The 24,583-nt window shown below is 35.1% G+C and overlaps 3 protein-coding genes across 4 annotated transcripts; all 3 read right to left on the bottom strand.

The window, feature by feature from the left end:
* Nucleotides 1–2,983: 2,983 nt before the first annotated feature.
* Nucleotides 2,984–4,528, bottom strand: LOC109165858 (ervatamin-B-like). The gene is made up of 2 exons (XM_019314815.1): nt 4,021–4,528; nt 2,984–3,730 (listed from the first exon to the last, which is right to left on the bottom strand). The coding sequence occupies exons 1-2, from the start codon at nt 4,463–4,465 to the stop codon at nt 3,153–3,155; spliced, it is 1,023 nt and encodes a 340-aa protein (XP_019170360.1). The 5' UTR covers nt 4,466–4,528; the 3' UTR covers nt 2,984–3,152.
* Nucleotides 4,529–12,145: 7,617 nt separating this feature from the next.
* LOC109165859 (ervatamin-B-like) lies at nt 12,146–14,081 on the bottom strand. 2 transcript variants are annotated; one of them, XM_019314817.1, is made up of 3 exons: nt 13,580–14,081; nt 12,556–13,137; nt 12,146–12,294 (listed from the first exon to the last, which is right to left on the bottom strand). In XM_019314817.1, exons 1-2 carry the CDS (start codon nt 14,010–14,012, stop codon nt 12,560–12,562), a joined length of 1,011 nt encoding a protein of 336 aa, XP_019170362.1. In that variant the 5' UTR covers nt 14,013–14,081; the 3' UTR covers nt 12,146–12,294; nt 12,556–12,559. The 2 variants fall into 2 exon arrangements, with proteins under 2 accessions (XP_019170362.1, XP_019170361.1); XM_019314816.1 differs by having other exon boundaries at nt 12,146–12,300; nt 12,558–13,137.
* A 3,221-nt stretch (nt 14,082–17,302) lies between these two features.
* Nucleotides 17,303–20,851, bottom strand: LOC109164594 (U-box domain-containing protein 7-like). The gene is made up of 2 exons (XM_019313109.1): nt 20,331–20,851; nt 17,303–18,310 (listed from the first exon to the last, which is right to left on the bottom strand). The coding sequence occupies exons 1-2, from the start codon at nt 20,780–20,782 to the stop codon at nt 17,446–17,448; spliced, it is 1,317 nt and encodes a 438-aa protein (XP_019168654.1). The 5' UTR covers nt 20,783–20,851; the 3' UTR covers nt 17,303–17,445.
* Nucleotides 20,852–24,583: the final 3,732 nt, after the last annotated feature.

Here is a 24,583-nt window from a genome sequence, read left to right as displayed (position 1 = left end):
CAAACAAACTTGCAATACAACAGAAATGACATTTTTTTCTCATAAGTTATAGGCTTATAACACTTTTTCCCCTGAGTTATTTATTTATTCACATTTATCAACTCAATTATTTTAAAAGTGACAGTTTTTCCCTTTTGATATTAAATGGACATTTTTACCTTTAAAATAATTATTTCATTTTTTTTGAAAGGTAAATAATTTCATTAAAACTCAAGAAATGAGATGTCAATACAAGATGGAATAGTAGAAAATCAAATTTTTACCCTTAAAATTATTATTTCATTTATTTTTCTTCTACAACAAATTATTGCTTATATGTAGGGATGACTAACATTCGATTTGAACCATTCCGGACACAATAGCAACCGAACTGAAATTGTATGGATGGTTCTTGTTACGATTCAGAACTGGAAAAATAAAATAAAATAAAATAATTGTTGAATTTAGGTTATTTTAAAAATAAAAAATAGAATTTATTGTGACTTTTTAAAAAATTAATTAGAATAAATTACATCAATAAAAATAATAGGGATGTTTGGTTCATGGAAAATGTTTTTCAAAGGAAAATATTTTCCTTAAAGTGGAGGAAAATGTTGTTTTTTTGGTGTTTGGTTTCATTTTTCATTGCAAAATGAATTTCTCAAATTTGAAGAAAACAAAATCCTTGGTTGGACCAAGGATTTTGTTTTTTTCATGGAAGATGAAAAGAAAAAGTGATGTGGTTTGACTATCTTACCCTTGTTTTCTTTCTTAATTATATTACTCTTATTAATTTGTAGATGAGCATATGTCTTTATACTCGTTATTCCTTACAATTCCAAATCTAACCAAACAATAAAATTAATATTCTCAGTAATTCTTTTTCCATAAACCAAACAATGAAATTCATCTTCCTAATAATTATTTTTTCATGAAATTTCAATTCTACTTCCCTTAAAATATTTTCTGCGAACCAAATGATAAGTGTAATATACTGCACTTATAAATAAATAAAAAAATAAAAATAAAAACCATGTTAAAGATATTTCCATTGTTGAACCGTACGCATAAAAGTATGATCGTTGATTACTTAATTACACCATTTGCTGGAGAACGAAGCAAAATTTTAATCAATTGTCCAGTCATTGATGGACAAAGACGGTCGTCGACGACCGGGCAACGGGCATTGACTTTGGCTTTGAAATTGCTGGCATCACAAAATGAATAACGTAATCATATTAAATTATATACTCTATCGGTACTATTTTGTTTATCTGACTCGATTAACTGAAATTATTTTAATTCAATTTTTCATAATAATATGTTTAACATTAGTATATAAAACTTATATATTTAGAAATTACATTAAAAATAGTATTAAACCCAAAAAATTAAATTTAAAGCGGGGATGGAGGAGGATACAGTCTGAGCAAATTGTCGTTTTTTGCTGTCATGAACTCTTTGTAAATTGATTTACTTAATTTCCGAATTGAAGTCAATGGTGTGATGAACAAGGAATTGCATGCTGATTGCTGTGTGAGTATAGGAGATTTCATCGAGTTATATTTTTTGTGTAAAATATTTTTTTATTAAAAGTATTATATTTTTCTTTATAAGTAATGTTGTACTTATAAAGACAAATGTACTTTTGATGAAAAATATAATACTTTTACATTAAAAAGTAAAAGTATTATATTTTTTCTCAAAAAGTATTACGTTATCCCATATAAGTAATAAATATTTTATTCTTGATTTAGTATTACATTTGCTAGTATAAGTATTACATTTTATCTTGACCCGACTCATCTCACAAACAAAGATTCGTGAGATGGTACGGTCTCACATAAGTTTTTGCTTCAAATAAAAGGAAAAAGAAAGCAATTGCTATACCATGCATAAAGGTTCATCTTGTATTGTAGATCCTGATCCAAAAATCATGTGTTTACGATTGATATATTCTGTACCTGCAGTTATCAGTTTATGTATCTGTAAATAAATTGATGACACATAATATGTTAACTAAGGACACATAAAATAGTGACTACATAGTACATACACATAAATTGTTAACTGCAGACACATAATATTATTTTGTGTTGATAAACATATTATGTGCCACCAGTAACATACTCTTAACAATTTATGTGTCTATAGTTACCATTTTATATGTCTGTAATTAACATGTTATGTGTCTTTAATTTATTTACAGACACATAAACTGTTAACTGTAAATACATAATATATCAACTGCATGTACATAATCTAAAAATTATTTTTAGTCGGTCCACAATGAAACTTAGACTATAACCCATGCTATAATTTTTCAAAAGAAAGAGAAAAATTGCTCACCTAGCCTGTTTAAATTATCTTTACTTCCAATTCCAATATAATGGAGCTACTCTCACAAAAACACTTTAAGTAACCATTTCTGATATACTATTTTCCTACAATGTAATTGTTGTACGAAATTATATAAAAATATTTCCTCCAAATTAAAATCACGCGTCAGGAAAATATTCGTATTGACTGAAAAATTGACCAAAACGACCAAATGTGATATAATTTTGATAATTATAAGACAAATTAAATGTGAAAAATTTAGCTGTCTGAAACCAAATGCGAGAAATGTATAGTACAATACTTAAGGGATTCAAGGTAAAAAAAAAAATGGTTAAATACAAAAAAAAAAAAAAAAAAAAAAAACACTATTAAAATTTTACTTAGTATATAGATATTTTAATTTTTTTTTATTCTTTATAGCATTGTTAGTTTTGATATTTCATCTGCAAAATAGAGATTTAACAACATTCTTTTTTAAATTTTTTTCTATTCAATTGCAACACATTGTTCCTAGTTATTTTCCCTACATGACCCTATTCAAATTATGTTTTTTATTTTACAAATGAAATATCGAGATTAAACAAGATTATAATTAAAGAAAAATATTAAAGGTTGCATTTGATGGACTAATTAAATCGCAAGCAAAGAAAAATATTACTTTCAATTTCAACTCCAATATAATGTTTTTTGCAATGGTAAATATATTTCATATTTTGGATACAGTAATTCCATTTTGCATGCACAATATGAGTATATAGTGCATATAGTAGTACCGAATATTTAATTAATTACCCAAACATTGTTAGAGTTTGGGTTTAACATTTAATAACGAACTAAGCAGTAGGGTAAGCAGCCCTAGTGGCAAGGCCACAGAGTCCTCCCTCAGAAGTGTCCCTCGCCATTCTCATATACCCTTCTTCTCCCCAGCTTGTGCCCCATGAATTTTTTATCAGCCAATACTTTTCTCCCTCCTCGCTCGTCCCATATCCGACCACGGTCACTGCATGGTGGGACCCGGTCCCACAGTCGCCGTTAAAGACGCCGGTGGAGTACTGCTGGAACTCCATCCCGCCGATGGTGATTCCGACGGAGACAGGCTGGTTGGTCACGGCCTGTAGCAGGGCGGATTCGCCCTGCTCCACTTCATTAAAACCGGTGATGCTTGCCACCGGGGAGCCTTGATTGTTGCAGTTCATGCCCTGAGAACCTTGGTATGGGTATTCAGATTCAGATACAAGGCCGCCAATATCTTGTATCGATTGGAATGCCTCGGTGATCATGCCTCCATTGCAGCCGTAGCTTCTCTCGTCGCAATCTAGAAGTTGTTGTTCTGACAAGGAAACTAGGTTTCCGGTGTTTATCTGATGTATTCCTTCCACTGCTGCAACCGCCGTAAATGCCCAACATGCACCTGAACATCCATATCATCATAACACAATTAAAAGATAATTTTTAGGTAATCAGAAAACCTGCCGTCACTATCAGAAAGTGTACACTAAATAAACTACATCTTATGATCTAGCGGACAAATGATCATAAAAGTAAACCAGATTAGATTTCTCATAACTCGTAGACCAGCTTTTACTGCTAGTGGCACAGCGTTGCTTTTACCTGTGAGTTAAACTTGAAATTTTATCAAGTTAATAATCGAACCAACTTGATTAAGTTGACCTTACATATAATAAAATATTCATGACTTACCACACTGAGATTGATCTTTGACATCAGTAACAGCTCCCTTCTCTCTCCAATCCCAGTTGTCTGAGTCACCAACGCTATTCCCATTCCCATTCCCTATGGATGAGTTTCCTCTGGGAAACCTATTAGGTATAGGGTGGAAGAATATGTTGTCTTCGTTAAGAAACATGGAACGAAATTCCTCGTTGCTGAAATCTGAAAATTTGTTAAGGCCTAACTTATAAGATCGGTTTCCAGCTTTGTTGAAAGACTCAACAAACTCTAAATTTTGTTTGAATATCGTAAATCTTTTGGCCTTTTCAACCTCATCCTTGTAAGAACGGCCATGATGAGCCATCCACTTCTCATGGCGTTGCAGCAAGGATGTCTCATCAAGGGTGCGGGAAGTGGCTTGAAAAGCGCACATCCCGAAGAGAAAAAGGATTGCGAGAATGAATTTGAAGGCCATGGTGGTGTAGCTAGCTAGAGAAGCTAGCAGGTTTCTAGATGCTAATTAGATGTTGGGATATTTTGTGAGAATATTAGTTCACTACTCTCAACTATTTATAGTGCAAAATTTTTATGTAATATGAATGTTTAATGATTTATGCATGCATGCATGCATGCATGTAGCCGTGTGGTCTGGGGTAGAAATATTAATCCATACATAGTTTGGTTGTAATCTTATTTAGCATTCACACAGGTGTTGCGTCCTGTCCAAGATATTGCATTATATTGTAATAGTATCATTAAATCTACTTTTTGTATGCACATAAAAAAATAGAATAACTTTTCTGTAATAGTTCACAAACCACACCAGAAAGATAATCTTTACTAAGAAGATCATGTGCGACGACGAGTTTAATCAAGAGAGTGCTGGGGAAGAATTGCACTTGTGACATAAGGAACAACAAACTTGTCTTCCATAGGGATACATTGAAGAGAGCGGGGGTTCTCAAACACCTAATTAAAGACCTCGATCATGGTACCTACTGAGGATTGATCTTGTAACCTTATGGTTACCAAAGTCAACAGACTAATCAATTTTGTTAAGTTGTCCTAATCAAAAGCCTTTTATTATTGAAGTGGAAGGTTTTGTAGCAAAACTCTTTAGTGTTACTGTATTAGTAAGTGCTACCGCAGATGGCGGAGATGATTAAGCAATGATTATATAGTTTATGATTTATTACAAACAATTGCGATGACTTCATTATTGAATAAATTGATTGACTTGTGAAGTACGTGCATGTATATATATATTGGCACCGATTTTATTAAATTGGAAAATTGACCACGTCTTTCTATAATTTTTTTATTTTTGCCGTATGGGATTGAAATGCCGAGTGCCAAGAAAAAGTTGTGGGAATGTGGAAAGTTTGAGCCAAACACAAGACGCTGCGAAAAAAGTTTTTTGGCAAATTAAGAATGAATAAGTCTTTTATAAATTGATAAAAAATATTCTATAGATTATGTGATACATTTTTACACAACTTATTCATTAAGAATTTATATGAAAATGGAACTCATAAGTCGTTCTTTACTTTTGTTTTCTCTTTTACCTTTCCAGATGGAGTTTTTTGCACTTTTAGTCCCACGACTATAGTGGTACTGGCAGAATTGATCCACGACTTTTGAACCTTGCAATTTTAGTCCACGACTATTGATTTTTTTGCAAAAATGGTCCTTCCGGCCACTTTTTCGTCAAAATTTCACCGGAAAAAAAAATTATCTATTTTTAGTCGGGTTAAAATTGACATTTTACTTATCTCAAAAAATTAAAAGAAAAAAATTGATATTTGACTACATACAATATTACTGGGCTACATACTACTGCCCCAGGCGGCAGAGTTCCTGGAGCAGGCAGGGCTGTCAGTAAGCGGCGGAGCGACCGTGACGTTCCCCGGGCTAGTTGGGTTATCCGGCAGCAGCATTGGAGTGGTACATGTACTCCGCTGCCTGGGGCAGTAGTATGTAGCCCAGTAATATTGTATGTAGTCAAATATCAATTTTTTTCTTTTAATTTTTTGAGATAAGTAAAATGTCAATTTTAACCCGACTAAAAATAGATAATTTTTTTTCCGGTGAAATTTTGACGGAAAAGTGGCCGGAAGGACCATTTTTGCAAAAAAATCAATAGTCGTGGACTAAAATTGCAAGGTTCAAAAGTCGTGGATCAATTCTGCCAGTGCCACTATAGTCGTGGGACTAAAAGTGCAAAAAACTCTTTCCAGATGGGATTGAAATAGAGAGGGTCAACTGTCAAGAGAAAGCTGTGGGAAAGTGGAGAAAAGAGACTTTGTCTCCATAAACACAGACTAGCGATAGACGACCTCTATCTTGAGGTTTGTTGGACGCAAGCGCTACACGCAATCACGTAGTGTCATACATGTGTGAACATGAGTTCAGCCAAACTCTAGCTTGCTTGATCAATCAATTGAAACAACTAATATGAGTGTTTGGTAAACAACTTTGTAGTTTAGTTTATTGATGCCAATAAGCTGAATGTAGGAATCAGTAAGCTAGGTTGGGATTTGGATGATGAGAGTTCATAGGGAGAGAAGTCGAAGAGAGAAAAGAGAAGCTTGTTACTGTTGTATTGAATGAAGCAAAGAGCAGATTACATATAGTCCAGAACAGAAGCAGTTATAATTGCCAGGAGAGAAAGAGAGAAGGAAAGTACAGAAATACCCTTCTACATCAATATTAATCCTTCATCACCCCCCCGTAAGCTGGGGCATGGATGTCTCGGAGGCCCAGCTTAAGTTGAAACAAGTTGAATGCAGGAGTAGGCAAAGTCTTGGTGAATCCATCAGCCACCTGTTTATGAGAAGGAATAGGCAACAATTTTATCAATCCTTCACTGACTTTGTGCTTGACAATGTGACAATCTATCTCTATGTGCTTCGTTCTTTCATGGAAAACATGATTTTCTCCAATGGCAATAGCTGAGTGATTGTCACAGAACAGGACAGTTGGAACATTGAGCTTCACTTTCAAATCAGCTAGCAAATAATGGAGCCATTGAATCTCACAAACAGTTGAAGCCAATGCTCTATATTCAGCCTCTGAAGAAGACCTTGAGATTGTGGCCTGTTTCTTAGTCTTCCAGGAGATCAAGTTGGTACCAAGGAAAATGCAATAGCCAGTGACTGACTTTCTGGAATCTGGGCAATTGGCCCAATCAGAATCTGAGAAACCTTGCAGCTTCAAATGGGAGTCTTTGTGATAGAATAAGCCTTTTCCTGGTGAATGTTTAAGGTATCTCAATACCCTATGAGCAGCAGTAAGATGGATGCTAGATGGCTTGTCAACATACTGGCTGAGCTGCTGCACAGCATGTGATATGTCTGGTCTTGTGTTGGTTAGATATAACAATTTGCCAACTAATCTTCTGTAAACTTCAGGCTTCTCAATGGGAATGCCTTCTGTTTTTGCTAATCTGATACCTGCAGTAGCTGGACTTTTTGCAGGCTTACAATTGAGAAAACCATTCTCTTTAAGGATGTCAAGAGTGTACTTCATCTGAAACAAGCTGACCCCTTCATCACTTCTAAAAGTCTCAATCCCCAAGAAATAGTTCAATGACCCTAGGTCCTTTATCTTGAAGGCAGTGTCAAGAAACTGCTTCAAGGCTGTAATTTGTGATGAATCATTTCCAGTGACTAGAATATCATCCACATAGATAAGCAAGGCAGTAAAAGAACCTCCTGAGGTTCTAGTGAGTAGAGATGGATCAGCTGCTGACTGTTGATAACCATTATCTATCAATGCTGTAGTTAATTTGGAGTTCCATTGTCTGCTAGCCTGTTTTAGGCCATAGAGAGACCTAATTAGCTTGCAGACCTGGTTTGGCTTATCACTGTGGAAGCCAGGAGGTAACACCATATAAACTTCCTCCTTTAGGTCCCCATGTAGAAAGGCATTGTTTATGTCTAATTGTTGAATGTCCCATCCTCTTGCAATGGCTACAGCTAGAAATGATCTTATAGTAGTCATCCTTGCAACAGGTGAAAAAGTCTCAGTGTAGTCAATTCCCATTTGTTGTGTATACCCCTTGGCCACCAACCTAGCTTTGTATCTTTCCACTGAGCCATCAGCTTTGTGTTTCACTTTAAAACCCCATTTACAACCAATTGGTATTTTCCCTTTAGGCAAGTCTGTGAGTATCCAGGTATTATTGGCAACCAAGGTTTCTATTTCAGTCAGCATTGCCTTTCTCCACATTTCAGACTTAGCCGCTTCATTATAAGTCTGTGGTTCATGTGTGTTTAGGATAGAGGAGGCACAAGTTTTGTGATGCAGTGGTAGGGACTCATAAGATATGACATTGTCTAAGGGATGTGGGGAAGTGGTGAAGGATTAATATTGATGTAGAAGGGTATTTCTGTACTTTCCTTCTCTCTTTCTCTCCTGGCAGTTATAACTGCTTCTGTTATGGACTATATGTAATCTGCTCTTTGCTTCATCCAATATATGCTGGTGCTTTCTCTCTGCAATACCATTTTGCTGAGGTGTATAAGCACAAGATTTTTGATGGACAATCCCTTTGTCATTAAAAAGGGATGTCATGAAGAACTCAGTTCCATTATCAGACCTCACTGCCTTAATTTTAGTTGAGAACTGAGTGTCCACAAATTGATAGAAGTTCTGAAATAGCTGCTTAACTTCAGATTTATTTCTCATTAAATGTATCCAAGTGAATCTGCTGTAATCATCAACAATTGTGAGAAAATAATGTTCCCTTTTAAGTGAGGCAATAGCAAAAGGACCCAAAACATCTAAATGTACCAAATCAAAGCATTTTTCAGCTCTTGTATTGCTAATGGGAAATGCTAACCTTTTTTGTTTAGAAAAATGACATGAGTCACATACAAAATCAGCAGGCTTATGAGATTGAACCTGCTTTATTCCATTTAGACTATGAATTTTGTCTATAGGGTAATGCCCTAGTTTATTATGCCACATTTGCAAAGATAAGCTATTACAGTGTTTATCAAAATCAACACACTGATTTCTCTTAACAGGAGGATGGCTTAGAAGATAGAGTCCATCCTTTGCCTTAGAAAAACCATCCATCATCCCATGTAGCCCCTAGATATTACACAAATCAGCATTCATGACAAGAGTACAGTCATTTTGTTTTGTCAGCTTGCTAGCAGATATTATGTTGAAAGCAAAAGAGGGTATGCACAAAACATTTTTCAACAAAAGATTGGGAAACAATCTTATTTCTCCTATATGAGTCACCTGCACAGAATCTCCATTTGGCATTCTAACAAAAATGCCATGAACTTTATGATGATTATCAATATAATCCAAAGAGCAAGTGATGTGATCAGTTGCTCCTGAATCCAATATCCACATTTTTGCACAACTTAAGACAACATTTATATGGAATTTAGGAATGAACCTGCCTTCTTCTGTATCAGCAGATGAACTGATGATCTCTTGTCTCATTCCAGTCTTACTCATGGTAATTGCAGCATTGGTGGAAGCTTGGTTAGCTTGGCTTCCTTGGTTCTGATTTTGCAAGAGAGAAACCAGCTTCTGAAACTGGTCAGCAGACAATCCCACATCTGCAACTTGATTCACAGAAGGACTAAAGCTGTGCTGACTGTCCTGATTGCTTTGGTTCTGCTTGTATTTAGTCTTATAACCAGGTATCCAACCAGGTGGATACCAATGCTTCTTAAAGCATTTGTCTATAGTATGGCCATTCATTCCACAATATGTGCATTTGGCCACATTTTTCCCTCCATAGCCATTAAACTTCTTTTTGTTATATGAGCTAGTCATTGCCACAATATTCTGATCCTCTCCAATCTGATTTTGAATAGCATTAGATTGACCAATTTCAGAGGTCTTATAGCCACTAGAACCATTGAGCTTTCTCTCCAGCTTCAAAGCCATGTTGAGAGCTTTTTCCATACTATGTAGGGGATCCATGACCAGTGCACTAGATTTGATTGTTTCATATTCATCATTTAAGCCATCTAGAAACCTAATCACTTGATCATCCTCCCTATCCTTTATAACTTTGCTCAGAAGTGTGCAATTGCATCTAGGTGTACATTCACAAACAGGCAGTGGTCTAACAGCTTTCAATTGTTCCCAAAGAGCATTACATCTAGTGAAATACTCATTAATTGATAGATTACCTTGCACACTTCTGTAGATCTCATTCTGAATCTCAGCAATCTTGTGTGGATCTGCTTGAGAATATCTTTTCCTCAAAGCATTCCAGATCTCTTCTGCTACCTCGAAGTACAACACACTCTCAGCAATGGATGGACTGAGTGAACGTAAGATCCAGGCGCAAACAATATCGTTGCACCTCTTCCAAGTTCCATATCTAGCATCTGACTGAGCTGGACAGGGAATCGTACCAGTAACGAATGCAAATTTTTTCTTCATGTCAAGCGCAATCTTCATGGACCTGCTCCAGGCTGCATAATTGCTCTCAGTAAGAGGAGGAGAGACAAGTATGGTGTTTGGATTCTCTGTTGCGTGAAGATACAAAGGATCATCCAGTTCATCTACTCTGTAAACCGGATTCTGGTTAGCTTGGATCTGACTGACCGGAGTGGCTGCTCCTGCTGCACTTCCAGCAGAATTTCCTCCGGTGGCATTTCGATCCATGGTTACTGCGGCTGTGTAGCTGAAAGGAAGCTCTGATACCATGTAGGAATCAGTAAGCTAGGCTGGGATTTGGATGATGAGAGTTCATAGGGAGAGAAGTCGAAGAGAGAAAAGAGAAGCTTGTTACTGTTGTATTGAATGAATCAAAGAGCAGATTACATATAGTCCAGAACAGAAGCAGTTATAACTGCCAGGAGAGAAAGAGAGAAGGAAAGTACAGAAATACCCTTCTACATCAATATTAATCCTTCATCACTGAAGTTGAAAAATTTATTTTAAATGAGGTATTTCGTAACTAGTTGTTAGTTGATATATAGCTGTTAGCGGATTGGGTTAGTGGTTTAACTAGTTGATAGCATTGTCTAGTTGTAGAAAGATGTTTGGTAAATTAGTTGTTAGTTGATAGCTGATTATATGCAAAATGATCTTTTTAAGGTATAATTTATTTTCTCAAAAAGTGATGGAAAAAATCCCTTTTAGTAGCTTTTTGAGTTTTAACATTTTGAAACAATAAACTGTTGCAAAAAGCATTAAACAAACACTTATATTGATTGTTTAACCAAGTCAAACTACTAATAATTGTCAAACAAGCTAAAATTGACTAATAATTAAACTAATTATGTTACCAAACTCGCCCAATACCTTAATTATTGATATCAACTTATTGCATTTTCATTTTAAAAGTCGTGGTGTTTATATTTATTTAATTTTTTATTTAAATTTACATTTTCAATATCATTAGAATCGTCTAGAGCCCGACATCTAAATTGACTATTTGCCGACACTCACGTGTCTATATATATTAGTGTTGCAAAAATCCTGTCTGGGCATCGATTAATCGGCGCTGGCTGGCCGCCAAGCGTATCACCATAATCGGTGGTTTAGGTGCCTAGCCGACTAGGCTGCCTAAGTGCCGCCTAGGCGCTGACCGCCTAGACGCCGACTAGGCCTTCTAGGCACCGACTAAGCTTCCTAGGCACCGACTAGGTCTCCTAATCTGCCGATTAACTATTGTTTCATTTTTTTTAAATGCGTTATTTCAGTCAAAACGACATCGTTTTGAGCGAAATAACTCTAAATTGTTCAAACTCATAGATCATTTTAGATTAATATTTACTATTTTAATATTAACTATTAAAGTATTAAATAGTTTATAATTATCACAAAACCAACCAATTAAACAACCAAATGCATTTAATTATCAAGCACGCTTAGCTCGAGTATATAATATAGTTTACGTGCCCGCACGGGTTTAGTTTAATGGCTCAGTGAGCAGTATTTAGAAGGAGAGACCAAGTTTCGAACCTCGGCGGCGCAGTGTGAGAATTATGTCCAATTAAAATGGACAGATTTCTTGTGGGCACCAGAATTTGACCCTTACATCATCCTAAATGCTCGAATATATTTTACGTATGAAAATTAATTAGATACAAAGACCAAGAATAAAAAAACATATCATTAATAAATATTGACCTTATATATGTTAATTTCTTATCTTAATATATTTTTATTTTGATGGGAATTTCTTATCTTAATATATTTCATAATCCAGATACAATAGTTTTTTTTTTTTTAGCCAGATACAATAGTTTCATTTTGCATAGTACTATATATTTAATAAATTATCCAAACTTTGATAAAATATGGCTTTAATTTATACTACCTCCGTCCCATTTTGTTTGTCTAGTTCGGTTAACGAGGCTTGACTGAAGCTATTTTTACTTCAATTTTTCATAATATTAAATTTATTTTTAGTATATAAAATTTATATATTTAGAAACTACATTAAAAGTACTATTAAACATAAAAAAATCAAATTTAAAAATAATTAAAAATTACTAAAGAAAATAAGCAATGAAGGAAGAGTTGAATTGACCAATGAATAGTAAACAGGACAGGCAAAATGGGACAGAGGGAGTAGTAACTAAGCAGTAGGGTAAGCAGCCCTAGTGGCAAGGCCGCAGAGTCCTCCCTCAGAAGTGTCTCTCGCCATTCTCATATACCCTTCTTCTCCCCAGCTTGTTCCCCATGAATTCTTTATCAGCCAATACTTTTCTCCTTCCTTGCTAGTCCCATAACCCACTACGGTCACTGCATGGTGGAACCCGCTCCCACACTCGCCGTTGAAGACGCCGGTGGAGTAGTGCTGGAATGCCATCCCGCCGATGGTGATTCCGACGGAGACCGGTTGGTTGGTCACGGCCTGAAGCAGTGCGGATTCGCCCTGCGCCACTTCATTAAATCCGGTGATGCTTGCCACTGGGGAGCCTTGATTGTTGCAACTCATGCCCTGAGAGCCTTGGTATGGGTATTCGGATTCGGATACAAGGCCCCCCATATCTTGTATTGATTGGAATGCCTCGGTGATCATGCCCCCATTGCAGCCATAGCTTCTCTCGTCGCAATCTAGAAGTTGTTGTTCTGACAGGGAAACTAAGTTTCCAGTCTTAATCTGATGTATTCCTTCCACTGCTGCAATCGCTGTGAACGCCCAACATGCACCTGAACATCCATATCATCAAAACAAGCCACAATTAGAAGCTTTTGTGTGTGTTTTTTTTTTTTGGATGACAAGAGAAACTCATAGCCACTATTCGAGAGTATACATCTAGCAAATCTTGTCTTGTGGCTTTGACGGTCAAAGGACCATATGGAAGTAAACCAGCCTAGTATGTTCATAGTTGAGTGGCTCAACTCAAGCTAGAAGGCCATCTAATAGCCACTTACATGGGAAGTCGAACTTACCAAGAAGGCCAACAACCTAGCTCTCAAAGGGAGTCAAACTTAAAACATTATGGATACCTATAGTCAGACTAATTTTGTTGGAGTTGCCCCGTGCGTGTGTTGTGTACATGTAGTTATGCATGTGTTTGATTTGTGTGTTTATGAATAAATTTAGTAGATATATACAGTATGAAGAAGAGAATATATGTCTGTTACTTACCACACTGAGATTGATCTTTGACTTCAGTGACAGCTCCCTTCTTTTTCCAGTCCAAGCTGTCTGAAGCTTCACCAACATGGCTCCCATTTCCAATAGGGTTTCTTCTTGGAAACCTATTAGGGTGGAAGAATATGTTGTCTTCATTAAGAAACATGGACCGGAACTCCTCGTGACTCAAATCTGAAAATTTATTGAGGCCTAACTTATAAGATCCGTTGCCTGCTTTGTTGAAAGACTCAATGTACTCTAAGTTTTGTTTGAATATCTTAAATCTTTTGGCCTTTTCAACATGATCCCTGTAAGAACGTGAATGGTGAGCCATCCACTCCTCGTGGCGCTGGAGCAAGGATGCCTCTTCAAGGGTTCGGGAAGTGGCTTCAAAAGCGCACGCCCCGAAGAGAAAAAGGAATGCGAGAATGAATTTGTAGGCCATTATGGTGTAGCTAGAGAAGCAAGCTAGGTTTTTAGGGGATGGTGTGAAGTTTTGTGAGGATTTGTGGTCACCAGCCTTGATTATTTATAGGGCAAATGTTAGAGATAATATTAATGTTAAATGCATGCATGCATGCTTTTTTGCCGTGTGGAATGGGGTAGAATTATTAATCCATACATGATGCATACTTGGTTGTTAATCTTTATTAGCGTCCACACTACAGGTGTTGCATACAATATATTGTACTAGCACTGCATAATACACGTTAAAATGTGCGTTCTAGGTAAAACTTGTCTTTTAACCATAACCGATAAAGAACTACAAAGAAGTAAATCAAGATTTACATTGTTCATATATATATATATATATATATATATATATATATATATATATATATATATATATAGTTGATTATCTCAAACAGATAAGATTAATATATAGACAACTTCCAATCTCCCATCAGAGTCAAACTTGAAACATTGTTCTTACGCTGTTGGAAATTATAGAATTGTGATCTTAAATCAAGTCGAAAGTCTTGTTCCGACCACTTTTGGTATCCGGAGAAATCTTTATTGCTATTTATTCCAACCACTTTTTACTTTCAACTTGATTTAAGATCACTTTCAAGTGGTCAGAAATTTTATAATTTTGAGTAACACTACTCGCTAAGCCAACTGTCCAACTTATACTTGACATACATTAATATAAATTTTTGATCAAACACAAGATATAGTTCAAAAAGCTTTGGGATTGTATCAGGTGCAATATGAATAAATCGATTGCCTTATGAAGTAAGTTAGTAGTTGTCAAGATTTTATTGGAAAATTGACCTCGTATTTCTAATAATTTTGTTTTCGTATGGGATTGAATTGCCGAGTGTCAAGGAAAAGCTGTGGGAATCTGGAAATTAAACTTTTTGATACACGCAAAATAAAATTGTTTGGTTATTGGAAAATGGTGGACCTGCTTTTTCTTGCTTTTTGAAATGATGAATAATGTTATTAAGAAAAAAGCTGTGGGAATGTCGAAAATTTTCCATGCAGACTTGGCTCCACCAACACAGACTTACTATACGCAAGCGAGACATGCGTTGATCCTCTAATCCGCCCCTACAGTTTAGAGAATAATTATAGTAAGCAGTAAACAAATATATAACCTATATGTTCAATTGAGGTATTATGATTTAATCTTCTCAAATGCTCTGTCGTAATAGGGATTTTGAATTCAACCTTATAAAAACAATAACAGAGAATAATTATTGTAGAATATTTTTTACTAGAAACGATAAGTTGTTATAATTAAATATCAATTACAAAGAATCAAGAAAACAAAGAGAATTTTCTCTCTTGAAAAACGAGAGAGTTATGGTTAAAAAGTTCTAACTATACTATTTATTTTTCTAATAATATGAAAGGAGATGGTAGTAATTTGTACGGGGTGTAATTTTATCAATTATAAAATATGTTACGGAGTACAAAAATATTGCTTATGTCTAGATAACCAATAATTTGATGTTAATTATATTATTGCCACTTATTATTTACATTTGTACGTGAATACGAAGCTCAGAAAACAATAAAATTTCAAGTAGTTTTGAAGTTTTTTAACTTAGAGATGGACATAGAATTGCTCAAAATATAATCCTCCAAGTCTCCAGTAACATCGTGCACCGCGATGCATAATCGATTATGCACCGCGCGTCAAAACGGTGCCGTTTCTACAGTTATAACGAAGTGACATTACAGTACGTCTAAACCGACACTGTCTCACGTATTATTTTTATATTATCAAATGAAACTGCAGTTATATCAAAATGATACTGTAATTGTGATGAAATGAAACTACAGTATATATGAAATGAAACTGAATACCATTTCACATATTTGAGTGTATATTGTACAATGAAGCTGTAATTATATTAAAATGATCATGTAGTTGTGTTTTAATGAAACTATAATGTATATAAAATAAAATTAAATAACATTTCTACATATTTGAGTGTATAAATATTGAATGAAACTGTAGTTATGTTGAAATGAAACTGTAGTTGTATTGAACTGAAACTGCAGTGTATACAAAATGAAACTGAAGAACAGAGTTATTTTTTGCAAAGATTCTATTTCTTTTCATTAAATAAAACAACGTTGTTTAGATGCGCGGTGCATAATCGATTATGCACCGCGGTGCAAGATATAGTTTGCCCGCAAATTATGCTGTGCAACCGAATGCACCTTGCAAGGTGCATACGGTTGCAAAACGGCGCCGTTTTGGTTTAAAAAAAACGCGCGTCCCACTTAAAGAAGAAATCAGGTTCGATTCCCAGCAATAGCATTTTTATATATCCAGAAATTCATAACTATATAACCACAATTTGATAACTATATATCCACAGTGAATGAATGAAGTAAAAATCCACAATGAATGAATGAATGAAGTAAAAATCCACAATGAATGAACGAAATATCCACAATATTTGATTGAACTAAATATCCACAATGAATGAACTAAATATCCATAAATTCATAACTATATAACCACAATTTCATAACTATATAACCACAATTTCATAACTATATATCCACAGTGAATGAATGAAGTAAAAATCCACAATGAATGAATGAATGAAGTAAAAATTCACAATGAATGAATGAATGAAGTAAAAATCCACAATGAATGAACTAAATATCCACAATATATGATTGAACTAAATATCCACAATGAATGAACTAAATATCCATTAATTCATAACTATATAACCACAATTTCATAACTATATATCCACAATTTCATAACTATATATCCACAATAATGCTATTGCTGAGAGTCGAACCTGATTTTTTTTTTTTAAATGGGACGCGTGTTTTTAATCAAAACGATGTCGTTTTGAACCGTATGCACCATGCGCATGGTAATAGAAGAAGAAGCCCCAAGCTAAGAGGAAGTCAATATAATGACACCATTATCATTCTCGGGCTGGATAGATGTGCACAACCAAACTCATTTTGCCTTAGCAGCCCAGTCCACAAATAACTTATAAAATATTGAAACTTAAAATGTACAAGCTAAGGTATGGTAGTCCCCCACCCAATATATATATAAAATGCTCACCAAACCTTCTCATCTTACATGCCCATATTTAGCCCAATTCCTTGAGACACGACAGTTATGCCATGGCAAGCTGGACCCGAGTAAAAATATACAATTTATATATTAATTATTCACAATTTACATACTGAATGTTCAATTCAGATTTTGGATGGAACCTAAGCCGGAACATTTGGTTTCACAAATAGATTAAAATAAAATGATGATTTCTCTTCAATAAAATGTTGTTTTTCATTTGATATACAGACCAGATCAGAGGTGCACACCAGCAGTGCACAAGTACATGAAACTAAAACAAGAAACATATATCAACTCTGATCATCTCACCCTAGTAAGGCAAGCTCTTAGAGCTAGAACTACTGACCAAAGCCGCCTTAAGCCTGGCCGCCGATGACGACTCTCCTTCCCCGTTGGCTCGCCGAGTAATGGTTTCCATGTTCTTATACAAGCTCTGCTTCACAATACTCTTCATCAACCTCTTCCCCTCGTCCACTTCCCTGGGATGCACCGGCGAACCCAGGGTCGTCGCTCTTCTCATCTGCGGCCCCGAATGAGGCCCCATTCTGCTCCGCCGCTCATCCTTGAACCATTGCAGCAGTTTCAGCGCCCGTTTCTGAGCCAATGCACTCCCCAACAGCGCCACTTCAAGCAGAACCGCCACGATTCCCGCCTTCGCCATTTTCTCCCTCTCAACTGAGCTCTGGTGAGCCAGAATCATCAGAATATATACTGATAGTTCCTGGGATTTTGGCTTTTCTTCCCATGTCATTATCTCGATTAGGCTCTCGGGCATCACAGGGCTCTCTTCCAGAGCCTTTTTGCCGGTTAAGGTTACAGCCAGGTTTCCTAGTACTGCCAGGGCCTTGTCTGAAACTTCCTTAATTGAACTTAAGTTCAAGAGGATGCTGACCACTCCGTTTTTAACCAAGATTCCTGCGTTTTCCAGAACTGAAGACAGGTTGTGCAGTGTTGATAAGCATAATTCTATGGTGTCGTTGTTTGTGCTTGATTCGAGGATGCTGACGAGAAACGGAACGATTCTTGATGTGTTGATCGCAGGTAACTGGGCGTTGGCTAAGGATGTTATTGAAAGTAGGAGCTGTACAAATTCTTGCCTTGTCGACTCCTCCGAAATGTCCATTTTTTCTGGGAATTTTGATAGCAGTCCTGCCTCCACCATTAGAGCCTTGTTCCTGGAAACACAAACAAGAAATCAGTAACTCCAACCAAATTGGTTAGACTGTATAATCGGTAACTATAAAATTACAAGTTTGACTTTTAATAGAAGCAGCCTATTGATTTTCTTGGTTTGAGCTAGCTAGCTCATTGTAACTCATTGTCAGCTAGGATCACAATGGGAAGTTTACTCAGTGTACACCAGATATATAATGACTGCGGGTTTTCTCTTGACCAAACAAAAAAAAAATCATCTAGCTAATTACTTAGTGATTAATTAGACCAATTAATGTTCTTGCTAATGAATAAGCTGTGTTAGGCAAGTTCATATTTCCTATAATGGTGGTCCAAATGAAATTAAATAAATATGCCGTATACAGATGAAAACTATGCACAGAAGTCAACATGATTCTCCAAATCAGATCTGCATTGAAATTTGAAGGTCAACACTGCATTTTCAATTACCTAAGAGCTAAAGATATAGTATTTTTAAATGATATGTTAATATCTATATTCCTACAGCCAGGAAAGAATAACTTGTCTCCTCCTACCAATGCCCATAGTTCACTGTCAGCTAAACTTGTGGGGCTCAATAACAATTAATTAACAATATAAATATATAATAATTATAAGCTCATATACAATAAACAATACTATATATCCACATGCACCCTCTAAGGTGAGAAACTAAGAATAATCCATTAAGTTGAATTAATACTAATTCGGTTGAGTTTTAATCAAATCTCATTTAGGTGACAACTCTTTCAAGGGTGTTACTGCATACACATAAATTGAAATATTTGACCACAAACATCTATACATATATAAATACTCTACATTTAGTATAAAATGACTAAGATAATTCGGCTGAAATTACTTAAAAAGAGATTAATCCAGCCATCATATTTACAAGACCTTATTCTTTGCACTATTGTACACTTTGAAAAAATCTTTATTGAAATTCATCTCTTTTTATTTTATACCAAGAGAATTATTACTTGGTCACTTATATTTAATATTAAATTATTACTTGATGTATCAATATTCCGAGTAAGTCAATTGATGATTATGGGTCAGTAGCAACTTGATTAGTAACTTGGAAAAAGGGGGCCGGGGTGGAAGCTCTTAGTCCTCCACTACAAAGTCAATTTGACTCATCTAACCATAACATCATCTCTTAAGCCAACAATTATTACTCCGTATAATTAAAAATACAGTAATGACAGTCCAATCAAATTCATTAGACAATAGTAAAATTTTAAATTTAACTTTTCATAAAAATTGTCTATATAACTCATTATAATTTATTATTAACTAGAATTATAAAGTTGTGACATTTTAACTATTCTCAGTATCATAAATTTTTTAGGATTTACCATAATATAGGCCGAGAAACAGAGGATTGCAGCCGTGCCCTGCAGTGGGGCAGTGGCAGCCGTCACGTGCTTAAGTCAAAAATGGCCACTCGGGGCCCATTATGGTTATTTGGTTAGATTCCTTCTGAGTAGTTACTAGTTAGTTATAGACCCAATAGCATGATGCCACGTCATGAATGCACTGAATCCCACTAACTTAACCCTCATTAATGATAATTAAACCTGATTTAATTCGCATTAACATTTTTCGGTACACCCAACAATTTTTTTAGTCTCAAATTATGTAATGCCCGTCTGCCAAAATATTATCTTCGTATTTTTCAACAAACCTGGCCTAACTCCATTACATCAACTCATAATTTTCGAATATTTTTAGAAAAAAAAATACAAGTCACATTTTGTATAATTCAATAGTAGTGTAAATGATCTAATACAAATTATATTTTCTTGAATGTGAATCAGAAATTAGCCTAGAAACTTATAATCTTCTGATTATTAAGTCAATCATGAACCAACTTAACTGTGTTGTCTTTCTGTGTTTATTTATTTATAAATAATTGATTAATTGTATAGACAAAATTAGAAGAGAAAAATGGAATTAAAAATGAAGAGAAAGAATTTAAATGAATAAATGAAATTAGGAAAATAATGATGAGCTTACGTGTACGAGCCATTTGCGAGTTCAACCAATGCTTGAACCGCCAACCTCCGTCGCTCCGCCACCTGAGAGGCGAACATGGACACCAACGGCGGAATAACGCCGAGCTCCGCCATGGATTTCCGCCGCTTCAAGTCCTGCTGCGCCACCGTCTTAATCTCCATCGCCGCCGCCTCCTTCTCTTCCCAGCTCCCGAAGTGAAGTTTCTTCACGGACTTCTGCAAAACCGCCCAACCGCCATCGCTCTCTGCTTTCCTCTCCATAACTACTCCCTCCTCTCTCTTTCCTCCTCCGATCACACCATCATCATCCGGCGGCCTGTATTCCTTCGGGGAAGCCTTGACGTGCAGGAGGAGCCGTCGGATTCTACTGAAAAACCTCAGCTTTCTGCGGGCGTATAACCATTTGGTAGTATGAAAGGTGGAGGCGTTATTAGGAGATGTTAGAGAAGACATATATGGAGGAAGGGGGTGGGTAGGGATGATCAAAAAATCTTTGCGTAAGGCTCTGAAATTCAAATTTCAATTTTGTATGTATATGTCTGACTTTTGATGAATATATATGGAGTAGTGCTATATGTATGAGACAAGGAGGAGAAGACTTTGCGAGAAAATACAAAGAGCAGAGAGCACATGTGCACAGGCGTAATTCTGTCACTTTTTTTTATGTGATCTGAATCACAATAACGTAATAAGAAATTAAATATATTTTGTAATTTGATGGAATTCAAAGAATGAATTAAATAATGAGTTCGAATTAAAATCGGATCGGATTAAGACTCGATTAATGATCAATCAGTGAATTACTCGGATCTTGTAAGATTTAAATATCAGTGTAGTATGCAAAAATAATGATCAAATTATAAAATGTATCATATCTTTAATATTTTTACTATCTTCACAGGGGTAGAATATTTTATTGTATCTTAAAATTTTCCAATATTTAACAAGTCTCCTTGTATAAAAATTAAAATATTTCATATAAATTGAGTCTTCAATTCCTAATACTATTTAGGGGTGTAAACGAGCCGAGCCGAGCCCGAGTCTGGGTAGGCTCATGCTCGTGCTCGTTAATGATAGCACTTCTCGAGCTCGAGCTCGAGCTCGTTCGAGCTCGTGAATTGATGCTCGAGCTCGAGCTCGGCAATTGTCGAGCTGCTCGAGCTCGAGCAGCTCGATTGTTCGAGCTCGAGTTTAGGCTCGAATTTGAGGTCAATTTTGATATCAAATTTGACCTGTTTGATTCAAAATTTAAACTACTTTGTTTTATGACTTTTATCCATACATAATTATTAAAGTATTTTAATTTCACTCCCCTAATTATTATTTTTATATACTAAATATAATATAATTATATTACATATTATATATTATATAATATATTATAAGGCTCGCGAACGGCTCGTCGAGCCGCGAGCCTACAATACCTAAGCTCGGCTCGTGCTCGTTTAATCCACGAGCTACTCGAGCTCGAGCCGAGCTCAATTTTAACCGAGTTCGAGTCGAGCGTTAACCGAACCGCTCACGAGCGACTCGCGAGCAGCTCGGCTCATTTACACCCCTAATACTATTTACTGGTGCATATTATATTATTACATAAGATTAAAATTTACCTAATACGAATTATTGTATAGTAATATCCATTTTTCTCGTTATCTTAAAAAATTAATTCATACAAAATTGTTCACAACTTTTTTCAGTACGAGGAAGATGATTTTGTTCTTGAAAAGTCCTCTTTTCCACTAGTCAAGCTGTTGGGTTTGCTTATTGGAGATTTGCCCCGTGATATGATCAAGGAGGCTAATACAGTGTTTGTACCTAAACGTTACTCATAATTACAAATAGTATATCACGGAGTATAAATTAAGGAAAAATTGCATTTTTTTCGTTTCTGTGTTAGTCATGTTCACTTTTCACCTATTTTTTTTTTTATCCTAGTCACTATTTAAAGGTGACTTGTTATTTTTAAAAAATCACATGTCACTGGTGAAACTTGATCCCTGATAATTCTTTTTTTTAAATTTTATCCTTGTAACCAACTAAACTGCTCATACTTTATGATTATCAAACAAATTGTTTAATCAACTTGACTAAAGACGCCCATCCATGATAATGTGACGTTGATAGTTGATCCTAATGAGAAATTAAATTTTCCTTAGCTCTACAATTGGGCGGGCGGTGGTGGGGGTCGGGGCGGTGGGGGTCGGGGCAACTAATAGCATAGTCATTACTTTGTTGAAAACCGTCTTAGTTGTTTTGTTTGTAACCACTAAATTTGTACACAATCATATCATTCATATGCACAATATGCTTAGTTAATATATTCACAATTTGTTAATTGAATTTAGAGTTTCTAGGAGAAAGCTTATTTTTAGTAAAAAGAGAGAGAGAATGCTTATTTAATCGAAGTTTGATTGCATTATATACAAATTTAAAGCACTTTTATATATTACGCTCGGTCCCCTCGGAGAATGTAAAAGTAAAGATTACAAAAATTTATACCTAATCATATCCACGATATCAGTAAAAAAAAATTAGACTTAAATTTTTATCAAATTTGTAAATTTTAATAGTTGAGTACTAAATGTGATAAAGATTTAATAGTCGTGGGACAAAGTCTGGACATTTTAATTGTCGTGGGACAAGAGAAGAACATGATCGCTGACTGGCTAGCTAAAGTGGCGCCAAGAAGAAAATGTGAGTGGGTTGAATTCAGTACTTATCCGGAAGAAATTAGCAACATCATGAGGACTAATAGAAAGTTGTTGGCCTCAGAGAATAGAGGCTAGAGCCACTGGGTACCCCCCCCTCCCCCCCCCCCCTCCCCCACAAAATAGTCAACGACTAAATGTGGTAATATTTTAAAAGTCATGGGGTTAAATATAAAAATTTTAATAATTGTGGACGAAATGTGACAAGAATTTAAAAGTTGTGGAATCAAATTTAATAATTTTAATAATCAGGGACCAAATGTGACAAGAATTTAAATTAAATGTCGTGAGATCAAATATGAAAATTTTAATAGTCGAAGACCAAATGTGAAAATAATTTTATACTCGCGGCACCAAAAATGAAAATAACTCAGTATAATTTTACAAACTCAACACATTTCTAAAATAACAACTGATATTGTAATTGTATTTTTAAAAACTATTACTTTGGTTCCTCGTGCCACAAAATAATCACGATGGGAGGACTAAAATAGCTACTTAGGTGGACCAAAATAACCATTTTCTCAAAAATAATTAATGAGTACATACGAAACACAGTAATATTTTTTTAAAATACTCTGTACTAGATTTGCAACACACTATTATTTTAGGGACCAACAACTTTTTTCCAACAACGATTTTTTATAAGTATCATGTGGTTTTAATGAAAAATGCTATTTGGACCACATTGTGTTATCAAGCACTATCAAATGACATGACATTTGATAAATGTCACAAAAGCTTTACATTTCTTAAAAAATTTGTGAATTGATCAATTATGTTCCAATTTAATTAAATAAAATCACTTCAATAAGCTGATTAATATTTCAGTAAATTTTAAATTTTTGGTGCATTATTTTTTAAATAACGATTACGTGTATTCATAGAGAGTGTAATTTGCCCTACTAAACTCAAGTTAATAAGGATTTTTTCTGGGAGTAATTAATTGGTCATTGATTTTGATGAACAACATTAATATGCCTACCTGGGAGTCAGGGTCCATCATGCTCTATGTTGGTCCCGAGTCTTTTAATTTTGATTTTGACAGCATTCACATCATCAATATCTGTAAGAATTCAAATTTTATTTTTGAATGCTTAAATTAATTTATCCTCATTTAATAAATACAAGATAATTTTTGAACTAAAATCTTTATAATAAAATCGTTACCAAATTATAATAGGTCATGCATGCTCCACCTCTCTTAATTAGTTAATAACTACATTAATATTTTTTGTGTGTGTGACCACGAGATTTATTGAATATACCATAATTATAGGAGACACTTTAAAACCTGTATCACACTTAGACTAATCACTGTTTGCACTTGACAAAATTATGGCTCACTACATTAAACTTTTATGAAATATGTTTAAATACATATATATTGAGCACATAATATGTCAAAAAGTAATCAGTCTACACACGTAGTAGCCTATTGAATATATCTGGTTACAAAATTTAATCCACCACATTAAGTTGTTAAGCAAAAAAAAGTCTAAATGCATGCAGATGATGAATCTATCTCAAATTTTAAAATCGCATC

This window comes from Ipomoea nil, unplaced genomic scaffold (assembly GCF_001879475.1).
Source record: "Ipomoea nil cultivar Tokyo-kokei standard unplaced genomic scaffold, Asagao_1.1 scaffold3069, whole genome shotgun sequence".
NCBI classification, from domain to species: domain Eukaryota; kingdom Viridiplantae; phylum Streptophyta; class Magnoliopsida; order Solanales; family Convolvulaceae; genus Ipomoea; species Ipomoea nil.
This window is presented reverse-complemented; position numbering and strand designations above follow the sequence as displayed.